Source organism: Bactrocera dorsalis, chromosome 4, assembly GCF_023373825.1.
Source record: "Bactrocera dorsalis isolate Fly_Bdor chromosome 4, ASM2337382v1, whole genome shotgun sequence".
Lineage (NCBI taxonomy): Eukaryota > Metazoa > Arthropoda > Insecta > Diptera > Tephritidae > Bactrocera > Bactrocera dorsalis.
The window spans coordinates 38,094,358-38,108,234 of NC_064306.1; the positions used below are offsets into that span (position 1 = coordinate 38,094,358).

General features: G+C 41.4%; 1 protein-coding gene and 1 non-coding gene across 5 annotated transcripts in view; both read left to right on the top strand.

Annotated features, from left to right (window-relative positions):
* The first annotated feature begins 2,168 nt into the window (after positions 1 to 2,168).
* Positions 2,169 to 9,568, top strand: LOC105222637 (trichohyalin). The gene is made up of 3 exons (XR_007422583.1): positions 2,169 to 3,894; positions 6,082 to 8,513; positions 8,575 to 9,568. It is a non-coding gene; the product is annotated as a trichohyalin (transcript).
* The window catches only part of LOC105222638 (ADP-ribosylation factor-like protein 5B), a 38,001-nt gene continuing 33,180 nt past the window's right edge, over positions 9,057 to 13,877 (top strand). Inside the window, exons 1-2 of one of the 4 annotated variants that reach the window (XM_029548823.2) lie at positions 9,057 to 9,138; positions 10,067 to 10,210. In XM_029548823.2, the coding sequence (XP_029404683.1) occupies positions 10,165 to 10,210 (46 nt within the window). In that variant the 5' untranslated portion in view covers positions 9,057 to 9,138; positions 10,067 to 10,164. Of the gene's footprint in view, positions 9,997 to 10,066; positions 10,211 to 13,877 lie in introns of all 4 variants that reach the window. The other 3 variants (XM_011200030.4, XM_011200028.4, XM_011200029.4) reach the window with 3 other exon arrangements.

A 13,877-nucleotide genomic window follows, 5' to 3' on the forward strand; every position in this document is an offset into this window, starting at 1 on the left:
CAAAGCATAGGAAGCTAATGGAGCTCCTACCCGTTCCCATTCCGCAATTATTGAGACTCAACCACCTCCCTGAGCCAGCTGATCAGCCCTACAATTTCCTGCATATCGCTTTAGATGGGGATACCTTTAGTACCGTCAAAAAAGGTAATTTTTTCCCCCTCATATCGTATCTGAAACGAAAAAAGTTATTTTTTTTAATCAGGAATTCAAGTGTATAGAGGGGTTTTGGGAATTTCGAATAATTGAGGATATAGGCCTGAAATTTGGTAAAAAGTGCCATTTTGACCCTTGTTTTTGTAAAATATGCTTTAGTTCAAGTAATTCGGTTAAATAAATCGCTCGCAATTTTTACGGCCGGATAAAAAAAATAATTTCGAGCAAACGAGCCTCAAAGTTTTGGTACTATACAGCCGCTGCAAGAATGCATGAAGTGCAGTGGTTCTGGGCCCTATTTCTTCGAAAATATTCAGAGTAAACCAATGAAACTTCCGGACTATATTTTTGAATGTTTTTCAATTGATTAGAGCGAAAATTTTCTTTTTTTATTTTTTGAAAATTCCGGAGGTATCTCCCCCATTAAGCTAGAGATAAGGAGTCTAGACAATCCTTCACTAGTCTTGAGCGTCCAGTCAGCGTACTCAAAGCTAATATCGCTACCCTACTATCAGAGTGGATAGTAACCACTCTGAAAGAAGTTGTGCTTCATGGCAGTAGATGTTCCGCTACTTTTACGCATCACATCCACTCCCGCTTGAAGAAACTCACACCGCTTCTCCTTTAGCGAGTTCTTCCTCGAAGGTAGATATATGCAGCAGAGTAGCTTTTCTGCCAGGGCTAGGCTGGACGACCCGGTAATAGAAATATTTTGGATTTAAATCAAAGTGGGCGAAGATTCCAGGGTGCTCAGGCTCATAGTCATCTAAGTACCCAGATTCTCAGATTGAGTGCCAAAATTGGTGTGGTTCTTACACACAAATACAAAACTCGCTGATGGTCTCGCGTGTGTAGTTTTCCCAGCTTTTTCCACCAAACAAAAATTCAGTAGAACATTAAAGGTTTAACTAAGAACTATATTTGGTGATAGTCCCCATCCTTTGGCAATGGCTTCCCTGCAGCAGTACATGACAACGGATGCCTAGCTCTTTCCTCGATGTTGGGTTTCCAAGAGAGCTTTCCCTAATCCATAGGTACTTAACTCTGGCGCCAGAAGGAAAGCACTTTTCTCTCACGCGCTTCCGATAATTTGACTTTCTGGTGAATAAAACCAGATCGGTCTTGCTAGGATATATGAAAAGTTTTTAGCAGCTCAGATGCTTACGATCCGGAGGTACCCCTGAATTACCTCGTACACGGTATGCAGAGGTATTCTCTTAACGGTAAGAGCTACGTCGACCGCGTTGCAATCTTCAGGAAGCCGACTTGCTCCAGCTTTTCCAGAATATCATTAACAATTATGATCCCGAGAAGTTGCAAGAGAACTTCACTTTATGTCTGTGCCCGGACTCTCATTCCGTTGTGCCAGCACACAACCCCTTTTCGCTTCTATTGCAGTGAAGTATAAAGATAATTCAAAACCAAACCACTAACCTAGTTTCGCTATAGAAACGGTGTGCCCTTGAAAGTCCGTTTTTGAGAAACTAGCCCTAGTACAGTACGGTACAGATCAACCAATCTCTCTAAAGTTCTCCTCTACTTACAATAGGCCTGCTGTGCGCTCGAAATTCCATTTCTTGAGATACTAGCCCTTAAATACACACCGATTAATATTTTTAACATTTTTCATACAACAGAGGAAAGATAGATGGGTCTAAAATCCTTGTCTCACTCATCTGATCTCTTACCGGCCTTCGGGATGAACGTAGTCGGCAATATACTCTTCGGCTAAATTAAAAAACTGTCGGAAACGCTTATTAGTGAAGACAATTTGGTAATCGACTTAGTTGAGAAACTGTCTTCCAAAGAAGAGTTAAGCTTTTCAGCTTCTCATTTGGGACTTTTAGGTGCTTCACGGAACACTTAAACATCGTTAGAATAATAAAATTGTATAAAAAGGGTTTACTGAAGTCCGCTGAAATGCTCTAAGGCGAATACTGCCATGATTGGACACTGCAAGGAGACAATACACCGTAACAATAGCAGAATCGGGTGCCGATGGAAACAAGAGAATGGTTACTATATGTTGTCTATCACAGTCAGCAAACGTCAATCCATTATTTAAAAGTTCGTGAATTTAAAAGAATATCACTACTTATTATTAATAAATTAACTACTGTACTCCACTGGCGTCCAGTTATTTTTATGAGTCACAAAAAAGTCCTTGGCATTCAAAGTGAAGCTTCATTGACGTCATTGTCAAGGCTTCGGAAAATTCATTCATAAACCAAACCATTATTTTTTAAGAAGAAAACGATAAAAAAAGCGCAATGACACAAATCCATACCGGCATAAGAAGGCACACAGAACCATTTGTGGCCACTCACGCACTGTTTGAAGCGTGTTAACGCGGTGCAGTGGTGCACATGTGCGATAAGCGAATTTAATCAATCAGCGCGGAAATGAAGTTCATTGAGAAGGAAGAAATTAGAACACATCTTTGACGATGAGCGCAGCGCTGCGAGTTTTTCTGCAGCGAATCCACGGGAATTGGTATAAAAGCGCTGCGAATACTTGCAGGAGGTCAGTCAAGTCAAAGCCATCAGCTCGACAAGGACAATCGCAACAAACACAAGAGCTCTAGCATCACTACTATTTCACCCAAAGCACAAGAGTTTGCGAATATACTGAACCAAGTGATAAATAAAATGGGTTTCAGGTTTTGGCAGTTGCAAGCAACTGTCCTTTACCTGATAATAGCGACCAGTTTCGCTCACGAAGAATTACACACTTGTGAAGACGGCGATTACTTTGAATGTTTTAACAGCGAGACGACCAAATATTCAAACAACGGTGAATTTTCCGTACGAGCAAACATTGAATACTCAAAACAGTCAGGATTAGAGCGTCAAGAACTCCCAAAGTATTATGATTATATTGATCCTACAAAACCTCGAGATTATTCAAATCGGGCTAATAAACGTGAAATTACACTGCGCGCTGACAACCAAGAAGAGCGACGAGAGACCATTACACGTTTGGATAACCACGAAGAACAGCACGACATTACAATGCACTTTGATAACCGACAGGAGTCACAAGAGCTTACAAGACGTACTGATGATCACAAAGAAAGAATGCGCCGTGACGAACATCAAGAACGACGAGAGATTACAAGACGCGTTGATGACCGCGAGGAACGCCGAGCCATTGAAATGCGTCTAGATGACCGACAGGAACAACGAGAGATTTCAAGACGTGTTGATGATCGCGAAGAACGACGAGAAACTTCAATGCGCCGTGATGAACAGCCAGAACGACGAGAGATTACAAGACGCGTTGATGACCGCGAGGAACGCCGAGCCATTGAAATGCGTCTGGATGACCGACAGGAACGACGAGAGATTTCAAGACGCGTTGATGACCGCGAGGAGCGCCGAGCCATTGAAATGCGTCTAGATGACCGACGGGAACAACGAGAGATTTCAAGACGTGTTGATGACCGCGAAGAACGACGAGAAACTTCAATGCGCCGTAATGAACAGCCAGAACGGCGAGAGATTACAAGACGCGTTGATGACCGCGAAGAACGCCGAGCCATTGAAATGCGTCTAGATGACCGACAAGAACAACGAGAGATTTCAAGACGTTTTGATGATCGCGAAGAACGACGAGAAATTTCAATGCGCCGTGATGAGCCAGAACGACTAGAGAATACAAGACGTGTTGATGACCGCGAAGAACGACGAGCCATTGAAGTGCGTCTAGATGACCGACGGGAACAACAAGAGACTTCAAGACGTGTTGATGACCGCGAAGAACGACGAGCCATTGAAGTGCGTCTAGATGACCGACGGGAACAACAAGAGACTTCAAGACGTGTTGATGATCGCGAAGAACAACGAGAAACTTCAATGCGCCGTAATGAACAGCCAGAACAGCGAGAGATTACAAGACGCGTTGATGACCGCGAGGAACGCCGAGCCATTGAAATGCGTCTAGATGACCGACGGGAACAACGAGAGATTCCAAGACACGTTGATGATCGCGAAGAACGACGAGCCATTGAAATGCGTCTAGATGACGGACAGGAACAACGAGAGATTTCAAGACGTGTTGATGATCGCGAAGAACGACGAGAAACTTCAATGCGCCGTAATGAACAGCCAGAACGACGAGAGATTACAAGACGCGTTGATGACCGCGAGGAACGCCGAGCCATTGAAATGCGTCTAGATGACCGACAGGAACAACGACAGATTTCAAGACGTGTTGATGATAGCGAAGAACGACGAGAAACTATAATGCGCCGTAATGAACAGCCAGAACAGCGAGAGATTACAAGACGCGTTGATGACCGCGAGGAACGCCGAGCCATTGAAATGCGTCTAGATGACCGACGGGAACAACGAGAGATTACAAGTCGTGTTGATGATCGCGAAGAACGACGAGAAACTTCAATGCGCCGTGAAGAACAGCCAGAACTACGAGATTGTACAAGTCGCGTTGATGACCGCGAGGACCGCAGAGCCATTTAAATGCGTCTTGATGAACGACAGGAACAACAAGAGACTTCAAGACGTGTTGATGATCGCGAAGAACGACGAGAAACTTCAATGCGCCGTAATGAACAGCCAGAACGACGAGAGATTACAAGACGCGTTGATGACCGCGAGGAACGCCGAGCCATTGAAATGCGTCTAGATGACCGACAGGAACAACGAGAGATTTCAAGACGTGTTGATGATCGCGAAGAACGACGAGAAACTTCAATGCGCCGTAATGAACAGCCAGAACGACGAGAGATTACAAGACGCGTTGATGACCGCGAGGAACGCCGAGCCATTGAAATGCGTCTACAAGACCGACAGGACCGACGAGAGATGATTACAAGACGTGTTGATGACCGCGAGGAACGCCGAGCCATTGAAATGCGTCTAGATGACCGACGGGAACAACGAGAGATTCCAAGACGTGTTGATGATCGCGAAGAACGACGAGAAACTATAATGCGCCGTAATGAACAGCCAGAACGACGAGAGATTACAAGACGCGTTGATGACCGCGAGGAACGCCGAGCCATTGAAATGCGTCTAGAAGAACGACACGAACAACGAGAGATTACAAGACGTGTTGATGATCGCGAAGAACGACGAGAAACTTCAATGCGCCGTAATGAACAGCCAGAACGACGAGAGATTACAAGACGCGTTGATGACCGCGAGGAACGCCGAGCCATTGAAATGCGTCTAGATGACCGACAGGAACAACGAGAGATTTCAAGACGTGTTGATGATCGCGAAGAACGACGAGAAACTTCAATGCGCCGTAATGAACAGCCAGAACGACGAGAGATTACAAGACGTGTTGATGACCGCGAAGAACGACGAGAAACTTCAATGCGCCGTAATGAACAGCCAGAACGACGAGAGATTACAAGACGCGTTGATGACCGCGAGGAACGCCGAGCCATTGAAATGCGTCTTTATTACGGACACGAACCACGAGAGATTTCAAGACGTGTTGATGATCGCGAAGAACGACGAGAAACTTCAATGCGCCGTAATGAACAGCCAGAACGACGAGAGATTACAAGACGCGTTGATGACCGCGAGGAACGCCGAGCCATTGAAATGCGTCTAGATGACCGACAGGAACAACGAGAGATTTCAAGACGTGTTGATGATCGCGAAGAACGACGAGAAACTTCAATGCGCCGTAATGAACAGCCAGAACGACGAGAGATTACAAGACGCGTTGATGACCGCGAGCAACGCCGACCCATTGAAATGCGTCTAGATGACCGACAGGAACAACGACAGATTTCAAGACGTGTTGATGATAGCGAAGAACGACGAGAAACATCAATGCGCCGCGATGAACAGCCAGAACAGCGAGAGATTACAAGACGCGTTGATGACCGCGAGGAACGCCGAGCCATTGAAATGCGTCTAGATGACCGACAGGAACAACGAGAGATTTCAAGAGGTTTTGATGATCGCGAAGAACGACGAGAAACTTCAATGCGCCGTAATGAACAGCCAGAACGACGAGAGATTACAAGACGCGTTGATGACCGCGAGGAACGCCGAGCCATTGAAATGCGTCTACATGACCGACAGGAACAACGAGAGATTTCAAGTGTTGATGATCGCGAAGAACGACGAGAAACTTCAATGCGCCGTAATGAACAGCCAGAACGACGAGAGATGATTACAAGACGCGTTGATGACCGCGAGGAACGCCGAGCCATTGAAATGCGTCTAGATGACCGACGGGAACAACGAGAGATTCCAAGACGTGTTGATGATCGCGAAGAACGACGAGAAACTATAATGCGCCGTAATGAACAGCCAGAACAGCGAGAGATTACAAGACGCGTTGATGACCGCGAGGAACGCCGAGCCATTGAAATGCGTCTAGATGACCGACAGGAACAACGAGAGATTTCAAGACGTGTTGATGATCGCGAGGAACGCCGAGCCATTGAAATGCGTCTAGATGACCGACAGGAACAACGGGAGCTTTCAAGACGTTTTGATGATCGCGAAGAACGACATGAAACTTCAATGCGCCGAAATGAACAGCCAGAACGACGAGAGAGTTCAAGACGTGTTGATGATCGCGAAGAACGCCGAGCCATTGAAATGCGTCTAGATGACCGACAGGAACAACGAGAGATTTCAAGACGTGTTGATGATCGCGAAGAACGACGAGAAACTTCAATGCGCCGTGATGAACAGCCAGAACAACGAGAGATTACAAGACGCGTTGATGACCGCGAGGAACGCCGAGCCATTGAAATGCGTCTAGATGACCGACAGGAACAACGAGAGATTTCAAGACGTTTTGATGATCGCGAAGAACGACGAGAAACTTCAATGCGCCGTAATGAACAGCCAGAACGACGAGAGATTACAAGACGCGTTGATGACCGCGAGGAACGCCGAGCCATTGAAATGCGTCTAGATGACCGACAGGAACAACGAGAGATTTCAAGACGTGTTGATGATCGCGAAGAACGACGAGAAACTTCAATGCGCCGTAATGAACAGCCAGAACGACGAGAGATTACAAGACGCGTTGATGACCGCGAGGAACGCCGAGCCATTGAAATGCGTCTAGATGACCGACAGGAACAACGAGAGATTTCAAGACGTGTTGATGATCGCGAAGAACGACGAGAAACTTCAATGCGCAGTAATGAACAGCCAGAACGACGAGAGATTACAAGACGTGTTGATGATCGCGAAGGACGACGAGAAACTTCAATGCGCCGTGACGAACAACCAGAACGACGAGAGATTACAAGACGCGTTGATGACCGCGAGGAACGCCGAGCCATTGAAATGCGTCTAGATGACCGACAGGAACAACGAGAGATTTCAAGACGTGTTGATGATCGCGAAGAACGACGAGAAACTTCAATGCGCCGTAATGAACAGCCAGAACGACGAGAGATTACAAGACGTGTTGATGACCGCGAAGAACGACGAGAAACTTCAATGCGCCGTAATGAACAGCCAGAACGACGAGAGATTACAAGACGCGTTGATGACCGCGAGGAACGCCGAGCCATTGAAATGCGTCTAGATGACCGACAGGAACAACGAGAGATTTCAAGACGTGTTGATGATCGCGAAGAACGACGAGAAACTTCAATGCGCCGTGATGAACAGCCAGAACGACGAGAGATTACAAGACGTGTTGATGATCGCGAAGAACGACGAGAAACTTCAATGCGCCGTAATAAACAGCCAGAACGACGAGAGATTACAAGACGTGTTGATGACCGCGAAGAACGACGAGAAACTTGATATGCGCCCAGATGACCGACAGGAACAACGAGAGATTACAAGACGCGTTGATGACCGCGAGGAACGCCGAGCCATTGAAATGCGTCTAGATGACCGACGGGAACAACGAGAGATTCCAAGACACGTTGATGATCGCGAAGAACGACGAGAAACTTCAATGCGCCGTGATGAACAACCAGAACAACGAGAGATTTCAAGACGTGTTGATGATCGCGAGGAACGCCGAGCCATTGAAATGCGTCTAGATGACCGACGGGAAAGGTCAAAGCGCTTTGATGACAGAGAGGAACAGAATGATATTGCTAGGGATACTAGTAGTCGCCAGTTATGGCATGTTCGTATAGAAAGTCATGACGGTTCATGGGCAGAGAGAAGACGTTTAGGCAATGAACGCTCAGAAATTGTAATACGTGAACTCTCTCGTGGAAATGACATTCGTGTATTTGAACAATTGCAAAGGAAATCTACTGCTAATGAAGTGAAATCCAGCCCCATGACCAGGACTAATGTAAATTTGAAACATGGATACATTTTGCTTGGACAAGGAACAATTTTGGCTTTTGCCCTAATGAAGGCGCTCAAGGACTATGAGTTTAAAATAAAGTACGTGTAATGCGTTCATTGGTGTTCAGTCTCTTTAATTAATTATTTTTTTTTATTTCAGGAGAGTTTCAGCTCAACACATTGGTGATTCGGCATATCTCATGGGATTTTAAAAATACATACCTGCTACCGGAATGACAAACAATGAAACCTATGAATTGGCTTACGAATTGTAAATAATATAAAGTGTACCTAAAGCAAATCTGCGAAATTGCTGTGTTAATGAAAATAATGAAAACGGAATGAAAATAATTAATAATAGAAAAATAGTTATAAAGTTGTTATGGATCAAATTAAAATAAATTGTAATTAACTGTTGTTATTTACTGTAGTATATGCAAATGTATATATTTATATATAAATGAATATCGGTATATAATATAACTTATATGTAAATTAAATATTGTTCAAATAAAGCAGCAAATGAAAATGACATAAGCACGAAATTTACTATTTAGTTTTAAAACATTTGAGTGACCCTGTAATGATTAATTTTTTATATAATGGCAATGCCATGTTTCTCGCTGTTGCTTTCCACTGTCATTCGGTGGCTGCTGTCAAGGTGCTTTGATAAAGTTTGGTCTTCTTTCAGTCATTCGTGATATTTGATAGATTTTTAATGCGTGTGAGAATATTGTGTATTAATTTAATTAGCTTTATTTTCTCTATATAAATTTTTTATTATCATATTGGGAGCCTTTCGAAAATGTTAAGAATAAAATTATTTTGTATATGTGAATAGTGTTTAACAAAACGAAAAATGGAAAGTTTGTGTCGATCAATTTTCGAATAAAAAGTGAGACATTGTAGCCAATAGCGCAAAGGTTTTTTGCTTCAAAAAAGTAATAATAATTGCATTTGTACATCAACAATAACTGGACACATTCCTCTCCAGTTCATCAGTGGTACCCACATGAAATAAAAAATATATGTATAAGCGCATATTTTTTCTGATTTGTTTTCTCAAGCTATAAATCGCAGTGGTTCGACTAGCAGAGGATTGTGATTAACAGTGAAAGTTTATACCTGCTGAAAAAAAAAAACAGAAAATAAAACGAAGCTCGCCTTTGGCTGCGTAACATTTAGCGCTCCACATAAAATACGGGGCATTAAGTATGGTGTGTCTGTTGCTAAAATTACTACACTTTCCTAGACATAACGGTGACAACGAATAGCTGTATATTTCTTCTACTTATTTCCTTCTTTGCTTTAATTTGTTGTTACTGCCATTTTATAATACTCAGTGCTAAACGTAGCTTTTTTGTTATTTGGAAATCGTTTATTGTTTGTGAGAGCTGGTTGCAATTTAGCTCAATTTACGTCATTATATTGAGCGGAAAGTGAACGGAATTGCGAACGATCGCACCATCGCCAACAGTTGGTCTACGCACCACCGGTACCATACCACTGCCGCTACAAGCGATTGGCCAAAAACTTGTTAAGCTGTTACTTTTATTGTAACTGATTGTTTTTGGTGATAAATGTATTTTTTGTGTATATTTTGTAATCAATATTTCTACTGAATACGTGTAAATACTTGTTTCTCAAAATAGTGTACAGCAAATAGTGTAAAAGTGAAGTGGAGCTACGGGTTAGAAACTACAGTTAATCAATTTAGTTCTAAAAACGGATAACGCCAGCTAACAACAAAATGGGACTTTTAATTTCAAAATTATGGAGCATGTTTGGCAATGAAGGTTAGTACTAATATTTTTAAGTAAACTTACACATATGCATATATTATACTGACAATTTTTTTTTTTTATAATTTTACAATATATTTTTGATCATTCAGGTGATTCAAATAAGCGAGAATCAATTAACACTATATGTAAAAAATATATAATACAGTAAATGTTAATTGTACATCCGTATATACATTTGAAGACGAATGTAGGGTGTATGAAATTTATATCAAACTCAATTTAATACAAAATCGACCTTGACGAGGAGCTCATACTTAAACTTTTGTTGAATAATAAACAGATCAAACTGAATCAGGCATGCGAAACATGTTTTGTATAGTTTCCATATAAAATTTCGTACTCAGAGCTCTATTTTATGCTTTTTACACTGAATTTCTTTAGTTGATTTTATAGTTTCTTTTTTTTATATAAACAGGTTATTTGTTTACATCTACAAATATTTGTTTTCTGATTTGGCCAAAAGAAAACGAAAGTTTTGAGATTTGTTCAAACGTGTTTATTAAGAGAATTGTTCTATAGTAACATTTGACAGCATCATTGGGTATAACCTATAATTATATTACGCTTGGTTATTTGAGCCACTCTGAATTGTAAATTCTTTTTACATAAAAATAATTATATTTTATTTTTGATACGCAGACATAAGGGTGAGGAATTCAATTATTTATCTCACACATTAACAGATTTTTTTCTGTCAAAAGTCAATTATTGGGTGCCTAGCGGCTAGAACAGTTTTGGTTCGATTTGGACAATTTTTGGTCATAAGGTTTTATACTTCATCAACACTTCGTGCATAGGGGTCTTCCGTTAATTACTTGTTTCTTGATTTGTGCGCTGAAAAGTGAAAAAGTGGATTTTAAAATTAGGCCCCAAATGTTAAAAGTTATGCATTTATTTCCATCATAAGTGACGCGAAAAAAAGGCTTTGAGTTGCAAGTACAAAATTATATAGTGGTACATTAGCTTTAAGCAACAGCTTTTGTTTTAGCCCTCTCATTATCTCTTAAATGTGTAAATAATTTATATGCACTTTATTCAGCTTTACCAAAGCATGGGCTGGCTGCTTTGTTTCTTTATGACTTTTCTAATCTTATCGGCAAGTTTCAAAATCATTTTTTCTCGGTTTAGATAATATTTTATATGTATGTACATTTGTGTATATATAAAATAAAATATATTGTTTGTATATCTGACCATAGCAAACCAAAAACAATAATTATTATATACGAGTAGACGTGTGTAGCCACATTTTCACTTTTATAATTAAATTTTGTTTTGACCAAGATTTGTTATTTACAAAAATACAGAATCTTCCCTTACCTTTCTTCCCTCTACCTAAAACACTAACGAGTAATTTTCATTTGCACATAATTATTATTAATAATAAATAGAAGAAATTAAAGTGCGGTTTGAGGTGCTTTGTACTCGTTTTCAAGACAACACACTTTTGCTGCTAATTGGCCGCTTTTTATACATTGTAGGTTTCCGCACACGTTACACAAATATACACTTCAATTGTTTAAATTGTTGCTGTTGTAGCGGCAGAAAACATTCCTGTAGTAATTTCGAGGCTTGGTGGGTTTAAATTACTCCTCTCATTTGCTTCATAGCGTAACAAAGTTTACATGCGAAGTACCATAATATAGTGGCATGTGGGACCATTCCGCGCAGTGAATGGAGAACACGCTGCTCCAGTTTTTCATCAGCCACAAATGTAAACAATTTGAAAAAAAATTAGAAAAACTTACTAACACCTTGACTTGCGCAATGATAGGTAGTATAGCGAAAATGTGGGTACGCCGCCATAATTTTAACATTTCAAAATCAAATTAAATTGTTAGTGCTGGCATATGGTGCGCTTAAGATGCCGCAAAAACGGTATTTTGCATGAATTGCTGTGCCTATAACGTTGTGCTGAATTTGTTTAGAAAGCAACAGGCATGTTAATGATGTACTCACGCAATACCAAAACCAGCACGGGTGCCCACGAATATTATGTGACATTATTCTGCATGTACGCTTTGTCAAGCATTTGCATACACGCGTACAATATTATGTATATTTTTTATTTATTTTATTTAGACTGCAAAAAACTGCACAATCAACCCATAACCTAGAATTTGTTGAGGGAGAAACATTTGTATGATATTTAGGTCGATGATATAGTATAGCTACAATTTTTTTTATTTTTATTTCCAATGATCGAAGATTTTGTAAAACAGCTTTTGTTTTGAAACACCGTGGGCTTCAAACACATCACATGAGACTGGTTATTACCTCAATTAATGGTTGTGCTGTATGATTACTTCACGGATGGATCTAAGCTATAAGCTTAGCTTCGAACGGCGAACTCGTCGTCGAGTGTCTGTCCTCACTAGAAATAGAATCAAGCTACTTCATCATACAATTTGTTTGGATGCCTGGTCATAGCAGAGTCGCTAGAAAAAGCATAGCCAAGGAGCTGGTAAAACCATTTACCCGTATCCGTTTACTTCCGAGTGGAATTATGGTGGATTTTCGTTGTTATCTGGGTGTGGCACTCGACCAATGGACTTCACAAGCGCTTCGCAGGCGTTGCTCTACAACCTTCTCCTCTGTCATTCTGGCCTACAGTAGAATGTAGATAGAGATCTACTGAACTACTTACCCTTCAGCTTGCCGCTATCATAGAAGTTCTTATAGGTCATTGTCCAATAGTCATTCATGCTGTAAGGCTAAAAATCTAGAAAATATCCAGGTACTTTCTTCTCCAATGTCCAGTCTTTGCAAGACTGAGGCTGAAACATCTCGGCAGTCATAACTTCGGAGAGCCAGGAGACATAGCAGAAACTGACATTAACTGACTCAACCAATTTGTGATCATCGCAAAGTATTCTGTCCGTTTAAAAGGGGTTTTAAGGTCAATTTTATAGGAAATATAGGTACCACAACGGTTCGGCGTTATAAGCTGTCCAATTAAGTTTCCTATTAGTATCGACTATTTGACCTCACCTATGACTATTCCTAAATCCTTAACCTCAAAGTCCAACACTTGTCAAGGTGTTATCAGAATTTGCATTTTTATTGAGTAGCGAGTTTTCTGAAATAATTATAGGGTGAAAATTTTAAGTCGATCGGACAGAAGTATCGGAGCGGAGTTTGTTATCAAAAACCTTATTCCTTCGATCGATACCTGACAAGATATGTAATTAGAAGGTCCTGTGAAAAGTCGATCGGTTTAGTTGTTTCGGAGAATTTTCCCCTGCGAATCGAAAGACTGCGTTCCGACAGCCGAGAAAAAAAAAGATTCCAAGTGTAGCCAGGTCGTTCTCCACCTGGCATTTCCAACGGAATGGACGTCTTCGTCTTCCTCTGCTTCCTCTGGCGTGTACTGCGTTGAATATTCTCAGAGCTGAAGCATTTTCATCCATTCGGATAACATGACTCCATCGAGTGCGGTATTCGCCGTTTGCCAATGCACAAAAGACCATAAATCTTCCGCATCTTCCAAGATGCATATATTAAAAAAAATAGAAGTATTTTTGGAAATTCACAGGTAGATACAACTATTCCCACAACCGTTGGTTCTAAGTAACAGGAACAAAACCGGATTTTCATCCAGCCAAGGATTGTCAACCCGGCAGCATTCCTCCAAATTACCTCAGAAATGTTTTCGGCT